The sequence below is a fragment of the Oculina patagonica genome, chromosome 2, assembly GCF_052425735.1.
Source record: "Oculina patagonica isolate OP01 chromosome 2, crgOcupat, whole genome shotgun sequence".
In the NCBI taxonomy this organism is placed as follows: Eukaryota; Metazoa; Cnidaria; class Anthozoa; order Scleractinia; family Oculinidae; genus Oculina; species Oculina patagonica.
The window spans coordinates 34,714,129-34,732,088 of NC_135759.1; the positions used below are offsets into that span (position 1 = coordinate 34,714,129).

General features: G+C 37.6%; 2 protein-coding genes and 2 pseudogenes across 3 annotated transcripts; 2 read left to right on the top strand and 2 right to left on the bottom strand.

Moving 5' to 3' along the window:
* Positions 1 to 2: 2 nt before the first annotated feature.
* LOC144644359 (sphingomyelin phosphodiesterase 2-like) lies at positions 3 to 6,793 on the bottom strand. The gene is made up of 7 exons (XM_078503830.1): positions 6,684 to 6,793; positions 6,435 to 6,531; positions 5,440 to 5,516; positions 4,624 to 4,807; positions 3,920 to 4,132; positions 3,096 to 3,354; positions 3 to 2,099 (listed from the first exon to the last, which is right to left on the bottom strand). Exons 1-7 carry the CDS (start codon positions 6,725 to 6,727, stop codon positions 1,714 to 1,716), a joined length of 1,260 nt encoding a protein of 419 aa, XP_078359956.1. The 5' UTR covers positions 6,728 to 6,793; the 3' UTR covers positions 3 to 1,713.
* A 1,679-nt stretch (positions 6,794 to 8,472) lies between these two features.
* On the top strand, positions 8,473 to 9,667 carry LOC144642336 (substance-K receptor-like; annotated as a pseudogene).
* A 469-nt stretch (positions 9,668 to 10,136) lies between these two features.
* On the bottom strand, positions 10,137 to 12,260 carry LOC144642030 (octopamine receptor beta-1R-like; annotated as a pseudogene). The gene is made up of 2 exons (XR_013568680.1): positions 12,176 to 12,260; positions 10,137 to 12,045 (listed from the first exon to the last, which is right to left on the bottom strand). The product of XR_013568680.1 is annotated as an octopamine receptor beta-1R-like (transcript).
* Positions 12,261 to 15,531: 3,271 nt separating this feature from the next.
* On the top strand, positions 15,532 to 16,990 carry LOC144642031 (octopamine receptor beta-2R-like). The gene has a single exon (XM_078501029.1). The coding sequence runs from the start codon at positions 15,608 to 15,610 to the stop codon at positions 16,625 to 16,627; it is 1,020 nt and encodes a 339-aa protein (XP_078357155.1). The 5' UTR covers positions 15,532 to 15,607; the 3' UTR covers positions 16,628 to 16,990.
* Positions 16,991 to 17,960: the final 970 nt, after the last annotated feature.

The following is a 17,960-nucleotide window of genomic DNA, read 5'->3' on the forward strand; positions in this document are numbered from 1 at the left end:
ATATGTTTTTAAGGTGCACAGTACATTGACAGATTTTGACACTTAGGGCCTGTTTACATGATTCCAGAATGACTTTCATTTTTCCGAAACTCGTTCTGGAATGAAGTTCGTTCTGTATTCACATAACAAAGTCGACCGGGTCAACTTATGGTGTTTTCACATGCATGGTTTTCATGCGAGATCAAAAACAAAGATGGCATATGTTTTGCACAAACACGTTAATTTTCCCCACTTATGGCCATGTCTGAAATTTTAACGAGCAATTTTGGTTTGCTTCTTTGGGCTAAACATGAAATAATATTACGAGATGCAGTTTCATCTTGGAATGGAACTTGTTTTGTGTTTACATGATACAGGATTGAGATGTCAATCCAGAACGAAAGTTACATTCCAGCATGAAAACTGGGATGAACTCATTCTGGAATGACTTTTGCAGAAACAAAATTTTGTCTCGGTATCAAGTAAACTACCGTAAAGCCCTAGGCCTGGGCTTATACAACTTCAAGAGGGGTTTGGGGTGGGCTTATAAACAGCATGGCTTATATCCGTGGGGTTTGTAAGAGGAATATTAAGAGAGTAATAAAACACATCTTTTCTTTAAAAACTTCCTTTTGTTCCAGTAAATTTGCATAGATGCCAGCCACATAAGTGAAAATGCTCTATTTCTTTGTTGCTTGAAATGAAATTTGCTATTTTTTTAATTTTCATGAAAAGGGCTTGTAAAAGAAGGCAAGCACTGATTGATTGTATTGGACCTCAAGGAGTCTCCTTTATTGTTTTTAGTCTAGACTATTTTTTCATAGCAATTTTAAAATATTAGTATGAAATGATTTACATTCGTATTCCTTAAAAAATACTGGTTTTTTTTTCTAAAGTACTATTTAATAGTTCTACATATTTTCTAATTTGTTACAAACAATATTATTTGTAGAAATATCATGAGTGACTGAAGTGTACAATACTCAACAGGTGTGTCACTATGGGACTAACTATCCTGCACGCTGTTGATGTAGTGAGACAATAGCAAGACACCTCATGACATATTTACACCACAACACTCAGTTCATGTAGAATACTACTGACTAAACAGTACTGCAGTTAGCCTAACTAGCACTTCAGTTAGCCTAACTGGCACTCCGGTTAGCCCAACTAGCACTCTGGTTAGCCTACTTTACCTTGGGTTGCTTGCGGTTAGCTTTTACAATAGCGTTAGGATTTTTATCTAAAAAATCAAGGTGCTTGGCAGCTGGCCGTCGGTGGCCTAGTGGTATCGCTCCTGCTCGGCGACCCGGGTTCGAATCCTCTTGGTTTCAACTTTTTTTAACTTAAAAAAATAAGTTAAGTGTGATTTATACCTCATGTATGAAAAAATAAGAAGTCTCTCTACATCAACTGCATGCGAAATAGTCACTCCCGTGTCACTATTGTCATAATAATTAAAATAATGATTTTTTCAGGCAGTCACCTGTGGAAAGTTTCCTTTAAAAAAACGTTTCCAAGATTTGACGAAATTATTATTCACAATTAGTATGGTATTCTTAATTTATTATAATTTTTTTAACTACTCTTCAACAGAATGTTCTTAATCTTTTCTAAGTGTTTTATAACAAATCACGCTGTAAGGCAAGCTTATTAATGTGCCATACCTAATAAAAATTGGCTATCAAAACCACATAAAAACAGTTGGCACAGCTAGGGCATTAGTATCCATAATTATAAACAAGAATTTCCTGTCATCCTTTTCCTGGGGCTAATCTGTTTCAACTGTACATCGATCATCTGCTGCGCACTTCTGTATGCGCTATACTCATCCCGGGTATTGAGTATCAAGTAGAACAGAAAGCCAGAAAGGAAGATGGTTGTAGCAATGCGAATGAGATACAAGATCTTGCCAGCAACATGGTGCAGTGACAGTGGTGAGTTATCAGCTATGGGAAAAACGACTGGTGATATGACAAAGAACAACATGGCACAGACAACAAACATCTGTAGGAAGTTCCGACTTGATAACGTGTCAATTGCTTCAGAGACTACTTTCTGTGTGTCAGACAGGGCTTCTTGACACTTCTTTATGTCTGGAACTCTTCCTTGAAAATAGTCTATAATAAAAACAAAGAAAAAAAGAAACTTGTAAGGTTACTAGCTACAAGAAGGCCTGTCAGCAGCCTCTCATTTACCAAATGCAACAAGCTACATGTATAGATTCCTGCACAAGATCAGGAATTTAACCAGCATTTTGCTACTGATAATTAATTATAATTTACTTTGCTAATAATCATTTACAGAAATAATTTATAATAATAAGTTTATAATTTATTCAGAATACATAGATGATATAACACAGCAATCCAAATAATTAGAGTATGTTGTATACTCTATAACCAAAATGTTCATTTAGTAAATAATTTATTTTTATTACTATATAAACACAGGTGAGAATAACATGTTATCTTCACATGTGAAGATATCTCGAAACATTTTCTGACAAGTTTGCCCTGTTTCAATGCTGAATGAGCCAAAGAAAATCGATATTACCAGTAAGTCAAAACATCTTCAGATATTCCTTGGCAATCTTTGGATATCTTCGGAAATTTTCGGTAAAGTTTGGAAATATTTGGAAACATTCATGCGACCTTTGGACAACATTTTTTTGGCGAATCTTCGGAAATCTTCGAAAAATGGTCAGAAATCTTTAGAAAATCGTCAAAAACATCGTAATTAGTAAGTTTTTAATAAACAGAATATTACATGGTTGCTTGGAGATATGAAATTTATCTTCTCCCGTTCAAATAGATATCTCAAGAGCGAGTGCAGCAAACGAGTGAGATATTGATTTGAACACTCAAAGATAAATTTCATATCTCAGCGCAACCATGTAATATCCTGTATATAAGTAACCTAAAAATAACAGTTAAAATAACTATTATAATAACTTAAAATATTTCATTTTCTTGATTTTAATGACTCATATCAATTAAATTTGATTTTGGTTTTCTTACACTGTGAAGTATACTTCTGCAAGTTGGAAAAGTGCATAATCCTATTACAGTCAACAAGGGTCACATAGTTGATGTTTTTTCATACAGTGCACATACCTGTCTTGTCTACTGCTGAATCTTTCACTACAAATGAAGCTGCCACAGCCTCGTGGTCTGAAAAGGAGAAGTTCTTTCCTGGAACAAGTCCCATAGTGACTTCACAATCTACACATTCTAAGCTTTCTTGAGTACAGCGATAGAAAATGTAGTCAATTCGATGGCCATCTTCTGGTCCACCCTGACAAGAGCTGTTCACATTTCTATCTCCTGAAAAGGTGTTGTGGCTGACATCTGATGTGTTGCCATAGCAACCAGGCTAAAGAATAGAAATTCAATGTTAAGGAGGAGTATACTTTTTGTATAATTAAGTTTAGATGTGGAGATTGCTTAGTTTGGCTGCAAAGTAGCAAATTGGCAGTGAAATTTGTTATTTATTTTCCTATGCCCTAGGCCTACAATGTATGCAAATTAATGGCCGTAGCATGGCATCAAGCATGGTGTTTTTTTTAAAAAAATTACGGGGGGAGACCTTTAACTACAAAATGGTTGTTATGGATGACTTTTAAGCATCATATCTTGGGCTCCCTTAGTATCCTGGTTTTTTTTTTTTTTTTTGGTCATGTTTGTTCTATTGGAGGTTTCCTTCATTTTTGGTAATCATGACCATATTTGGTAAGTCACATGACCAAAACTCACACAGTTTCTTGTCACGTGACTTACCAAATACGGTCATGACTATCAAAAGTGAAGGCAACCTCCAATGGAAAAATAAGCCAAAAACTGAACCCAGGATACCAAGGGAGGCCAAGCTATGATGGTTAGAGACATCCATAGTAACCATTATGTAGTTAAGGGTCTCCCCCCTTAACGATTTTGATTACCTTGACTTTTCCATGTTTATCCCAAGCATCATTCAATCCAGTAACATCCTTGATAACTCTATAACAAAGTTGGGATGGCTCACAATTCATGTCGCCGCAAACTATGACAGCATCAGTAGGCTGCGTCAAATGTTGAATGAACTGAGAGAGCTGGTAAGATTGAACTGTTCGATGTGGCACATACTGTCTGCTTTGATTGTATTCTGCATGCATCTTGACAAGATGAAAAAGCAACATAAAAACACTAAGTCAATTAATTGCACCATGTCATCACTGAGCAGGCTATTAATCATTTTAGCTTGACCTACCAAAATTTTATAATCTTTGTTTCAAGCAAAATGCAAACTAAATAATTGGCCTACATGAAGCTATTTTTTTTTAAGGTAATATTACGGAGGATTTTGAACTTTGTACTAAAATACATGAACGTTTTTAAAAAAAATTACAATTTATTTAATAATTCTACAAATAAAAATGTACCACAATCTTAGAGTAACATGATAAGCCAGTTTGACTCTGACATGTTCTGTTCTAAGTAATTGGGGTGCCTAGTCAGTGTGGCTAGCCTGTTTACAAGCATCCAATTTGCTTTCTTATACTAGATTCCGTAGGAGTCTTCTTCTTGCAAAGCTGAGATTATGTATACATCTGATCTCATCTTCTTTATTATTTTGTTGAAGTGGGTTGAATTGTACCTAACTTACATGGGTAGTGAAGAAATGTATTGGTTGTTTAGGATGATCTATCAGACAGTATCCAGCAGCTTTTCCACCAAACCAGTCACCATGAGTGATGTTGTACATATAGCCATTCAGAGAATAACGATAAGTGAAAGCATCAATGATAGGAAAGCGCGAGAAGACACAAACTCCACTACCAATCACGCCACTAAAAGAAATTATTAATAAAGAAAAATACTTCAAGACCATCTGGAAAAAAGCACCAATCATTTACTGAGTATATATCCTCAAATAAAAGCTTTCTCTTAATATTAATGGCCTCCCTCCCTTAAATAATCATCCCCTTTTGGTGAAGTTATTTGATAAATACATGTAATCACCTTCCTTAAATAATTACCCTCCTCCCAATCCCCTCAGCTCCCTTGAATTATCAACCCATCAATCTTTCTCCGACTCCTCTCGTCCTCTACCTTTCTTTATTCCCTTCCTATCAAGTTAAAACATTACAAGTCAGGTGTAGGAATGATCAAACTCTGATGCTGAGGATATTGACACTGAAAAGTTATAAAAAAAACACAATTAAGAATACATAGAAAGCCTGTGTCAGAGCACTTGATGTGATTATTTTTATGACTAAGTGTGTAAACAAAATATTTATAGTACAACTTCCAAGAGGAAATGTGAAATAACCACCCCATCAATAAACAGCACTCGCCCTCTTAAAAATTACTTCCCCCCTTGCTGCAAAAAAGGAATTGCTTCCAGCTTAAACATGAAGAAATATGAAATAGACAACATACATGTACACCTAAACACTTAATAAATATCATTTTTTCGCACCTGTAAAAGTAATGGGAGTATGGAAGAACATCTTCAATCTTCTGACTGATAAATTCAAAATCACTCCTGCTCCAAATCTGTGAAATCAAGTTTTAGAAAATATGACTGTCAGTTTTACAATAACCTGTCAGTGAATGTCTGCATGAGGCCTTATGCATTGCCTGGTGCTAAATGCACAGATGATGATGATGATGATGATGATGATGATGATGATGATGATGATGATAATGACTATAATAATGATGATGAATGTCTGCATAGACAATGCAAATTCAGAACGAAAGGTAATACCATTTCTATGCATGGGGTGAGTGTTCAATTATCTTTAAAGATCTTCAAGAGGATCTTTCTGGACAGTATTGAGGATGATTACTGAGGAGCTTAATGAAAATTCTTAATGTTCTTTTAATTTCTTGCCAAAGATCTTGTAGAATCTCTAGGGGTAGGTTTAACTGAAGGCCGAGCAACATGGGTGAACTTGAAGGTCAACTCAGTGAGTGGCAAGGCTGCATGAAAAACCACTAGGTTGAGCACTATGATTTACTGTTCCTGTTGATTACTTTGAACCCCCCCCCCCTCTCCCCCCTCCTTTGAGAACCTGATTTGTTGTTTATTTTTTATTTTGTAAAGCAGGTTTTTTTTTAATCATTTTTATCATATTTTTCATCAAATGTTAGTTCTCGCCATTTTCAAGAAGTAATAATCAGTACTGACGTATTTTTCAGACTCTGGTACAAATGGGCCTGCACAAATTAATATTCTCATGCCTTTCAGTTTCATCTCTTCAGCCACCTGAGTTTAAATCCCTTCGTGGATTTCAGGGATTTGAAGGTATTTGTGTTAATGACGTAACAGTTTTGCTCTATGCCAGTTTAAAATTACTTTGTTTTGGTTCAATTTTATAAATAAATAATTTATTAAAATAAAGATATTAAAATCATACATTGACGACTGATTACACTTGAACAATCAATAAAAATTTATTTGAATCGTACCTCTTGAAGTGACACAATATCATATCGGCCCTTGGCAAGTTCTTCAGCAATCAGGACTTTGCGTTCTTCCCACATCTTGGACACATAAGGAATACCCCTGGTGAAATTTACAAAAAACTTGTTTGTTGAGATCGAAGAAATTATACAAAAGTATTATAACAGTCTTCATTATAGCCTTCTTTAAAATAGGATTTATAAAAATAACGTCCCTTTTGGATTTAAAAGCAATTAAAGTAAAAACTACATTACCAGCAATTCAGTGTCAAGACGTGTAAATTCGACTCGTCCGCCATGTTTAGAAATGAGTCCACAGGAGGTCAGCAGCGTAGCCCAAAAACGGTGTTCTTGTCGTGTAACTTGGCACGAAGCAGACGGAAACACTTTTCAAAGGCTCATGGGGGAGGTAGAAGAGGAAACGCCCATGATTTTGAAAAGCGCCCATTAATTTCATTCAAATTAGTAGCGAACTTTACTAATGTGTCAGAACAAGCACAAATAAAAGGCACGAATTAAAGATAACAGTGACAAGTAAAAGAAAAAAGCTAAAATAAAAAAGAAAAACAAAAACGATAAATGCAACATGTAAAGTAAAACTAAAAAAAACGACCTATTTACACATCAAATTTAACGATCGACAGCTTCGGCGGGTCACCGAATGGCACATTTAATTTCAAATTGGCTTTCAAAAATTAAAAAAATACTCCGGATGTTCGTAATAAAAAGTGCTTCCTGTTTGGCTAAAGTGATAGAAATGATAGTTTGACTCTAAGCTTAATTTAAAATTCCTGATAGAAACATTTATCGCGCGCTAGATTGAACTTATATTTTTCTTATGACCGCCACTCGTTAAAATCCCAACAACCCTGGCTTTTGCAAAAGAAAGAGGAGCCGTCCACTTCTAAAATTCGGACTCACGTTAAATGGAGAAGTTACAACGACTCAGAAGAGCCAAGCGAAAAATATAACTTCTTTAACTTCCCTGTTTCGTAGAAGTTCCTTGTTTCGAACTGTTTTGTCATACAAATGTGACAAGTTAACGGCGTAAAAACGGCTGTTGTGCTGCCTGCAGTTTAAATTAACTTTATTAATATTTCAGAAAAAAAAACAAACCTAATTTAAAGAATGACATCTTGTCAATAGTCCGTTTACGGCCTAGCCTCCCACGCAGTCGTTCTTAGGGGCGATCGTGGGGAGGAGTGAAACACGATCGCCCCTAAAAACGACTGCGTGGGAGGCTATTTATAGGCTCGATTTCCACCGCCTCCTCGAGTCCGGTCTTTGTTCCTCCCCGGGGGAGGAGCGCAGGCTCATTTTCCCGAAAAGCGGCTGGAAATCGAGCCTAGGAGCGCGGGCTCATTTTCCCGAAAAGCGGCTGGAAATCGAGCCTAGGCTATTTACGGCCCTCTATTTTCTCGTATTTATCTTCGCGATCGTTTAACGCGGGAAAAGAATCGCGAGAGAACTCTGCATGGGCGTTGAAAAAATATAGAGGCTATGAACAGCCTAGCTTGTCAATGGCGCTAAATTATATATTTTTTTGGTGGGTCACCAAACGGCACATTTAATTTCAAATTTGTTTTTTAAAAGTTAAAAATATACTCCAGAGGTTCGTTATAAAGAAATGTTTGGCTAACGACAGTTACACTAATTAAGCTTATCAAAATAGAACAATTTATCGCGCGCTAGATTGAGCTTATATTTTTCTTTTGACCGCCAAACTCCTTAAAATCAAAACAACTCTGGCTTTAGTAAACGGAAGAGAACTCGTGTACTTCTAAAAATCGGTTTTGCGTTATCTGTATAAAAAAAAAAAACTTAGAAAAGCCAAGTGAAGTTGCCAAACAATGTTGAAGTTATGTTAAAATCCAAGTACAAATAGTGAGAAAAAGTACAACCTTAAAAGCCAGTGACATTTTGTTGTTTGTTTTCCACAAACATTGAGAGAGGAAATATTGTTTTACGATCCAAACAAAGGACATCTGTGTAGGAGCAACAAGCAAATAAATAAGATCTCGTTGATTATTTCAAAATCAGTCAGCCTACAAGAATGAATAACAGCAGTGAAAGTGTTAACATGACCCAAGCTAGTCCGCAAGTGTGTTCCAGCGACACGGAGCCTGTAGCGATCAGCTGGATCAAGACTGTGGTATATTTGTTCTTACTGAGTTTAGCCTTGTTTGGCAACGCTCTGGTCATCTGGGTTGTGTACAAGTACAAGCGTATGCATACAGCCCCGAACTTCCTTATTGTCAACATAGCTGTAAGTTGTGCGCCAAAATGTTTGTCATTTAGAAAGTTACTTTATACGAAAGCAATTGTAGGAAACTATTGTTCAGCTGAGTGTTAGGTTTATGTTTTTTCAATTTCCAATTCCAGGTTGGTGATCTTTTCACGGCCATTCTAACCATGATACCAACGGCAGTTAGCATGCTTTGTGGCGGACCCTCATGGGTGAATGACGGTCCCTTTGGTCAGGTATCCTGCAAGTTGTACATGTTCTCGCAAGGATCATCAATGGCATGTTCGATATTCTCCCTCACGGTGCTTGCGTTTGAGCGTTTCTTCGTGGTCGTGTTCCCACTGTGGAACGTCGTCACCATCAGAGGCACGTTATGGTCGATTGCTGTCTCCTGGGTGGCTGCATTTGCACTCTCGTCGCCATTTTTCTATGCGGCAAAGGTACGCCTTTTCGATGATGTTCCTTACTGCACCGAAGATTGGGCCCCGGCTTTTGACCCCAAAAGAGCACCAGCAGTCTACACGATCGTGATCTTTTGTTTTAATGTACGCCTTACCTTTGTTAGTGATTGCAGTGTTATACTCGGTAATCGCTGTAAAAGTCTGGAAAAGGCGCACCCCAGGAAACACGACCGCGGCGAGCCGTCGAGTGTTGCAACAGTACAAGAAAAACGTGCTGAAGGTGTCTATCGCCGTGGTCCTGGCCTTTGCATTTTGTTGGTTTTTGATGCACCTGAATATGTTCCTATTTTATTTAAGCGATCTGTTTGAGGCTTTGTGGCATCCCTTTCTGGCTTCAGACAACAGGTTTCCTACTTGGTCATGCCAACAGCGCCATCAATTGCTGTTTATACCCAATATTCAGCCAAGAATATCGTCAAGGCTTTAAACAAAGTCTTAAGTCTTTGTTTTCGAAATGCTCTGCCAAACTTACCCCAGAACATGATAGAGCCATGGATATCCCCATGGAGGATCAGATGATAAACAGAGGATAAATTCAACTCTCCGCTGAATTTTCCAAGTCAGGGTATTCGTCCAGGAACTGAAGACTTGGTATTATCCAGACTTAGTAAAATCGAGAGACTTTAATTGTAAAAGCATAATTCTAACCCTAAATGCATGCTTGTCAGTATTTTTGACAAGGATCGGGGTTACAAAGAGTGTACCTAGAACAGTTGGTGTTGATGTTGTTGATTCCTTACGATTCTTGCCTTCTAAGTTCCCCTTAATCTAGACTGTTTAATGAGCGCATGGAGCCCAACAACTTCACTTCTACCTCGTACGTAAGCTTTGCAATATTATTCGTATTTTATATGGTCATGGAATTCTTTGTGCGGTGCTCAACTACACCCTCCGCCCTCCCCACCTCCGACTAAATAGCTCGCGTTTGGTCGTTATTTGCGGATTTTTATGACATTTTGCCTTATATTTGTAGAGTTGGAGACAACCTTTATCTATTTTCCCTAGCTTTATTGCAGTCATCCGTACAACTTTGTATTACACTATTTAGATGTCAGTACACTCACTTTAACGTAAATACAGTTATCTGTATCCTTACACAAAAGTTGCATTCTTTAATTTTACTAAAACATATTCACTTTACTATTTACATAAGAACCGGGACCTTCAAAGATGGCAACATATTAGTCTGACACAGCACCCATAACTGGACAAAACTCTAAACAATTTTATATGGAACTTAAAACAAGCCGTTGTCAGCTTTATCATAGGCGCATATTTACACATGTACAGGCAAACATCCGTCTGTAGATAATTATTTTAACTGCCAATGACAATCGCTTAGCAGCCCCTTGCCTCATTTAAATCGACATTTTTTCAGCTGGTTGTTTCAGTTAAACTCTTTACGCTTTTAAAATTTGTAAGAAAACTTGACTAATTCTTGACTGAAATGCAACTTTTTAGTATAACACCGACCCCTTCTTTGCAAGAAAACTCCTTTGTCTGCGACGGCAGGATCAGGAATATCGACAAATTCCGAGGTAAAAAGATTCTTTCAACTGCCTCGTTTGATTCTTCGGCTTTTCTCAGGGTCTTTGTTGCGGATCCGTATTTCATATTTTCAGAACTAAGACGAACCTAAATCGAAGTTCTCAAGTTATCGTTCGAAGTTTTCTTATTTCAAATGCCAATAGATTTTAACAGCTCCTTTCGAAAAGATCGATTGACCGAGGCATAAATGAACACTTTACTCGCCAAGCATACTGCTGTAGAAAAGTGCAAAATACGCGCGCCGATTAGTGTCACGTGAGTCGATAACAATTGGTCGATTACGAGCATGATTGACGGGGGAAGCCAACAAACTGCACACACGATTGAAATGACGAGGAAGGTTTTTGTAAGGCGGTATTTTTTCGCGTTGTTTAAAGGCTGCTGGCGTCAGCTTCGGTGACTCTATTTCGAGAATTGCTCCTGTGGCCGATGGCACGATAAACAAGATGATAACAGTTGAAGATTAAAAACGAGGGAATACCTTGGAATAATACAAACATGCATATATTCCATACGGATCGGTGAAGCCTTTCTTTGTAGGTTAAGAGGCATCCTGAATACTCGAAACTGAACTTGTATTCAGCCCAGGTGAAGATTACGGGTGATGCTGCGGGAAAGGCCGACCCGATCCAGATAATAACTGAAATGATCAAAGTATACCCAGGGGTGAATGTTTCCTTATATTCTCTGGGCTTAACAAACCTGTAATAACGGTGGATAGCGATAAAAAGCAGGGTTAATATGGATGCATATTTAAGAAAACCGTTGAAAAACGCGTAGACGGAACAGGCGGATTTGCCAAAGATCCAATTAGGTTCGGTGATAAATGCACCGATGGTTAAAGGTAGCGGAATAACTGCTGTGAGAATATCTAACAAGGCTAAGCTAATTACTAAGTCATTTGTTGGATATAGGATCCAACGGTGTTTAAGTACTACGACACAAATTATAATATTACCAAGCAAGGATATTACTGTAATGAGTCCTAAAACGGACGCTTGCACAATGTCTGCGTCCTCAGTACTCATTTTTTCAATGTTTCCGAATGGCTGCTCAATTAGATTCGTGCGTTTTAACTGCAGTGGCAAAATGTTTCAGCACAGAACACTGCAAAGAACTTGGAATGTGAATGTTCTCCTCAATTTCCCGGCGCTGGTGAAAATTTCACTGGATCCTGTCGTATATCTCACCCTTTTAGTGATATATTTTCCTTTTCAGTAGCACAGCTGCCTCAGTCTTTTGCTTTCTTCTTCTTCTTTGTTTTTTGTCGAAAGATCACCACGAGGCAGAAACTTGCACTGGAACAATCGGTAGGAATTTTTCTCACAAAATCTACCACTTGCTTTGAGATGCTTTTGTTGGCCTGAAAATAGAACTGAAACATAAATTAATATTGCCTTTTTGACGATGAAATTTTTTGACTAGGACATCACAGGTGGGAATATGATCCCCCGTGGAAAAAAAAATGATCACCACGAATATTTGTTTCTTACTTAAACTGAGCTAGTTCGGTTAAAACTTCATAAGGAATACTTCAGTCCTGCTTTTAGTTTACATCAGACGACAAATAATCCTGAAAACACAAGGATTGTGTTTTTTCGAACATTATTTTAAATTTAATTTAAATTACCATTTCAGCCACTTTGTTAATTATTTCGTCTGACAGGACGAAACACGAACAATTCAACAATACAAGCATACCTTTTTATGTGAGTATCTCGATGTCGTTTCTGCAGCAATGAACTATAAATTTTCACGGGACAATTTAGCGAGGAAGCAATAATTCTTCTTCCTTGTTGGTTGATCAAGGAAAGTTGAGCAGTTTACCAACCTTTAGTAAGCATGACTTTCTAGGATCAAATTCTTAGTCTAATTTCCTTGTTTCATGAAAGTTCCTTATTTACTCGAGTCGGGAACAGGTGGTGCAGCCTTTTTACTTGATGCCTGATGCATGTTATTTCGTTAACGAACGAAATTTGCGGGCCTATGAACGTCGTTTATGGAACTCAGGGAAACAGATGATAGCACTTTTTAAGTGAATATTCTGCATTAAGCTGACAGGTTGTTCGCCAAATTAATTCAAGTCTGGATTAATTCAAGGTTCGGGCACGCAACTACAGAACTGAACAAAAAGCTTAAAACATTGCGGGACCAAAAACCCGGCTATTCAAGAACGCCTTGTGCGGCTGCTCACAAATTCTTACTCAGTACTTTTTAGATAATGAACCTGAAAATCCCTGAGAATTATACGGCCTTCAGTTGACGCGCGCTATGCAAATGTTTCTATTTTAAACCATCTTTCCTTCTTATGGTTAGACGGCTGCTTGGTTTAAGATTTGCATATCCGTATATCGTCGCCTTATCTAACATCAATGTGTATACATTTGCTGCCGGGCTCTATCATCTTCGGCACGGGGTGTCTTTCCACTTCACTATCTTACGGTTGATGACATAAGAGTATACGCATGTAGACGTTTTCTCAACGCCTTTCCATTTTTTTTTTCGCGACAACGGACATTATATAGGAGAAACTGAGAGCGCATGATTGCAAGTCGGTTTCAAAAGAAAAAACTTCTCAGAGTAAACAAATACCTCGAGTATGTTAGAACGCCAGGACGGACCATTTAATTTTTGAGGGTATTTGCAAGAATTCTTTTTACCAACATGACCCTCTGCAAGATTTTTTTCTGCTTTATCCATGTTTAGTAGGTGGGGCTTGCTTAAATTATTTTTTTCCGTGCTTACCTGCTTACTTCGGCACGATTTTTTTCTTCTACTTTTCTTCAATCTTGTGCAAGAATTTTTCTCGTAGTTGCCCACCCCCTCTCCTCAAAAATTAAATGGTCCGTCCCTTTTAAGTAATTCATGACTTGCTATTTTGTATTGCTTTTGTTCGTGAAAAACAACTTTTACTTTTTTCGCGTTTTGATATCAAGGATGACAGACTCCATGGTTGAAGTGAATTTGCAGAAACATTAACGTATTTACCGCAAAAAATAGTAAGACAGATCTATAATATTACTTTGTCTTATTTCTTTCGTTTCTGCATAGGGTGGCTCCCTATGGCTAGCTGCCGCCAGTTGTTCGGTAACGGTGAACTTACTAAGCGCACAGAGTGTTGTTTTTAATAGAATCTTAAACATGAACTTTTATCCTTTAAATATTGCAAAAGAGATGACTCTTGCTTTTTTTTATTTTTTACAATATTAGACCTGCTTTTTTTTCCAACAGCATCCAAGTTTTGAGAAAAAAATAACCTGCTACAATAAAAACCAAGATAGAAAATTTAAGAGAAGTTAGTCAGCAGAAACGAAAAAGCGAAAAATTGAAAGAGGAAGGCGTAGTACTCGACTGTTTTCCGCTTTAATATAATCGCCACAAAACAGCTGTAAGGCTAATTCGCCGAATTAATATGTTAATAGCATGAATCCTACGCAAATGATTCATACGTACGAAATTTTGGTTTTAACTTGTAGCGTACTCAGTTTATTTCGAAATCTACAGCAGTCTTTTCCGCGTTCACTAGCTATTGCTTGTTCCATATCATGAAAAACTACTCACTGAAGGCGAGAGGCTGAAGGGTTCTCTATCACATAATGCGTCGAGTACCTACTGCGAAAATGCTTGAAAATGTATTAATTTTCGCGCAGAAGAGCAGTGTTTTCGTCTGTCCGAGAACAACATCACTTTTAAATTTACTAATTTAATTCCGGAGGTCCGGCGCTTCGAGTCCCACAGAGCACAGAGACACGATTCTTTGGCTCGTGTGGTTTTATTTCCTTATTAGCTGAAGGTTTGTTCCCAATAGTAAGGTAGAGGACTAGTACTCATTCAATACATTTCAATCAACCCATGTTTTATTTCTGTCATTGATTGATTGATCGATATCACGATATCGCATTATCATGCAAGTTTTCAGGCGGCTTTTTTGATCTAAAATTATAAAAAACGTTCGTAAACAAAACATCAATATTTTTGAGCTGCATTCGACATCAAATCATACACCTCTGTGTACGGAACTGTTTTAAATCGAATGACGGGCAGGATGTTTGATAATGTTATTAACAAAGTTAAGTCAGGAAAACCATGTAAAAAACACAGGAGGGGGGTGGGGGAGGGGACTTTCTGGGTTGCTTTTGGAAGCCCTTTAAAACGTTCCGCGCGTCAGGCAGGCATGAAAATAGGATGGAAATAGGACAGTTTTTTAATGAGATGAGTAGTGAAACTACCCTACTTCATGCAAAGATGTTCAAGAAAAACGCAAACTGAATATTTTTTATGAAATTAATTATTTTGTAATCTGCACGACTGTTACTTGTATATTACATATACTTACGTATATTACATAACGGCTTATTTCAGCGAACCGTATTTAAACTGGCGTTTTGCGTTCAATTTATCCACCTGTAACGAAACGGATATGAACCAAAGGGATGACGTAAATTCGAAGTCCGTTGACTTAATAACTGCGAAAACTGAATGTAGTTAGTCGATTTGGCACAGACACATGCAGCTAGAACTGTGGGGGTATAAAATAAAATTTCGTCATGAAGCACAGATAACAAGCGTCTATCGGAAGAAACTGTCATTCTCGGCTAGTGTTCAAATGCTGCAGGCGGAAAGTGAGTCAGTTAAAAAGTTAATTGGTTCTGTATTTAGACTAAACTAGCGCCGCCAAACCAACATAACTAACTAATGGAAAATGAAGTCTATAATGCACCACATATATAATGTACTGAAAAGTTTGTTTGCTTCCGAACGCCAGTAACAAACAGAACAGCTTTTAAATTCACTGAAGACAGTAGAAGACGTTTATTGAAAAGCGACTGGAATAATTCCGGATCAGAAATCAGATAGACAAGAATACCTGAAGATTCCGAGCAAAACAGGTGTGCCGTCTGACTTTAAAGAAAAATAGACGAAAGATGTTCAACAGCAACAACAACACAAATATTCTAGAAGAAAACCAAACCAGTCCTACATTATCCTCAAAAAATCAGCTTTGTTCGCTGTTAAAACAAGTTCAAACGGGAAACGACATCACATTTGCAGAGTTCCGAGCGTTGTGCGCTTTCATCTCATCTGCAAATGCTTTCCTTGCAGTGATAGCTATACTTGGTAACAGTGTGATTATTGCAGCGTTTTACCGCTCTGAATCACTGAGGACACCATCTAACCTGCTCTTACTTGGTTTGTCGTTTTGTGACTTGTTCGTCGGCTTAGTAACTCAGCCTCTTCTTGTCGCTGAAACAGCTTTAGTCGCCGCAAATTCGAAGGAAGCTTGTACACTCAAGGATTTGTATGTAATATTCCTGTTCGCGTTTTCATCCTCCTCTGTGCTTCATGTCTGTTTAACAAGTGTTGAGCGTTCCATCGCCATATTTTACCCGTTTAAACATCAGCGCTTTGTGACGAAGAAAAGTATTGTGGTATCATTGGTGGTGTTTTGGATATCTTGGGCGCTGTTAACCATTTCCACTCGACGCAAGCACGGAGGAGGTTTCATAGGCTACTCGCGCATGGGATTTGTTATTTTTAGCGCTTTGGTCGTTCTTGTAATAAACATCAGGTTATGGATAGAAGCAAGGAGACATTCAAGACAGATTCAAAACTCTTCTATACAAAGGCACTCGACATCGGAAGAAGAAAACGAAGGGGCACGCTCAGTACAAAGGGCCCATCGCGACGCTAAAGCAACTAAGACAATTTTGCTCATCATTGGTTTGATGATTTTGTGTAATTTGCCGCTCATAGCAACATTTATTGCGCGTAAGTTTTACGGTGTGCGTGGTCGAGTGGTGACTTTGCTTTGGTTTGCTTCAAACACGATTGTTCTGCTGCCCACCTCGTTAAACCCAGTAACTTATTTCTGGCGCAGAAGGGACTTCAGGATTTGTCTGAAGAGAATGCTTGGTTTCCAAAATGTCGTTGATGAACAGCAGTAGGAAGTAATGTTGTACCCAGTTAGGACAAAAGAAAAAGAAACTTTCTCAATCGCAAGATAAAAAACCTTTAAATCGAAGACATAGCGTTATTGAGAGGTTTTCAAGTATCAATGATAATACTTCGCTCTGTGATTGGGCCACAACAAAATCTCGCGCCACCTTTTTTCACCAATCAGATAGAGACGTTTTCAATTAAGTGTCGTAAAACCAAAACCAAAGTAATCGCTCTAGCCAATCACAAAGAACACAGACAATCCAGTAAACCAATCAAAACTCTAAGCAAATATTGTAGCTGGCACGGGGGGGGGGAAAACGGGCGCGAGCGAGTCTTTTTTTTTTTTTTTTTTTTTTTTTTTTGGTGAAAAAAGGGGGGGTTTCATTTTCATTCAAAAAAATAAAAAAAAAAAAAAAAAAAAAATTTTTTTTTCCTTTTAATTAAAAACCCCTCTAAAAAAAATGAACACCAATCGCGACTTGGTCACACGTATTTTCCCGCACGCGGCGCCGGTCACGTGGGCCTACCTCGGGTTCTCATTCATTGTGTTGTTTACGTTTGTGTTTACTAGCCATTGTAATGACTTTGGGACTTTGAGCGACTAGACATACAACCTGTATACCTAAAAACATACCTTTATTATTGTACTAATGGTTCTATAGAAATGAATCTTGATCTTAACGAAATAATTAATAAGATTTTCATGCAATCGAAACTAGAAAATTGAGGCATCTCGTAATCTCGCCTTCGTTTACCAGCCTTGTTACTGAAAAAGAAAGTTAACATAAGCCAATCAGAAAATGTATTGCCTAGTTTAATTCTCCTTCTCTACCTTTCCCACATTAGTCAGTGACACTGAAAAAAGTCTTATCAATTGTTAGTGAAATAGAATACTAACTAAGCTCTTTATGGCATATTATGTAAATGTTTTTCTGTATGTACAACTCTTGATTAGTTTTTTATTTCCATACTACTTTATTTTTGTTTTTTTTATTACTGTGTTACTTTTTTCAATAAAAGTACTGTATACATGTTTAAGGTAAAGCGTAATGTCCCATCTCGTATGTGTTCAGTTACACCAGTTCCTTTTACAGCCTGATTTATAGGACGTTTCCGCAAAGCCATGCTTGATAACTTTAAACTGCTATCAAAGAAGACACTCGCATATGCTAACATAGTTGAGTTGGAAATTTTATTTTATTTTGCAGAACACCATTTGCTAGCATCACAACATAGTTACTAACTAGATCACAACGAATTTAAAATCCATCCGAATAGATTATAGGCGTAGCCATGACAACTAAAGTATAAACTAGGGTTTTTTACCTGTCCTCTTAG

Excerpts from the sequence above, each read along its gene's own strand:
- LOC144644359 (XM_078503830.1), bottom strand. The coding sequence starts at position 6,727 with ATGGCGGACGAGTCGAATTTACACGTCTTGACACTGAATTGCTG. Across the intron at positions 4,808-5,439 it reads TACTCCCATTACTTTTACAG|TGGCGTGATTGGTAGTGGAG; the intron begins GTGCGAAAAAAT and ends AATTTCTTTTAG. Across the intron at positions 4,133-4,623 it reads TACATTTCTTCACTACCCAT|ATGCATGCAGAATACAATCA; the intron begins GTAAGTTAGGTA and ends CATCTTGTCAAG.
- LOC144642031 (XM_078501029.1), top strand. The coding sequence starts at position 15,608 with ATGTTCAACAGCAACAACAACACAAATATTCTAGAAGAAAACCAAACC.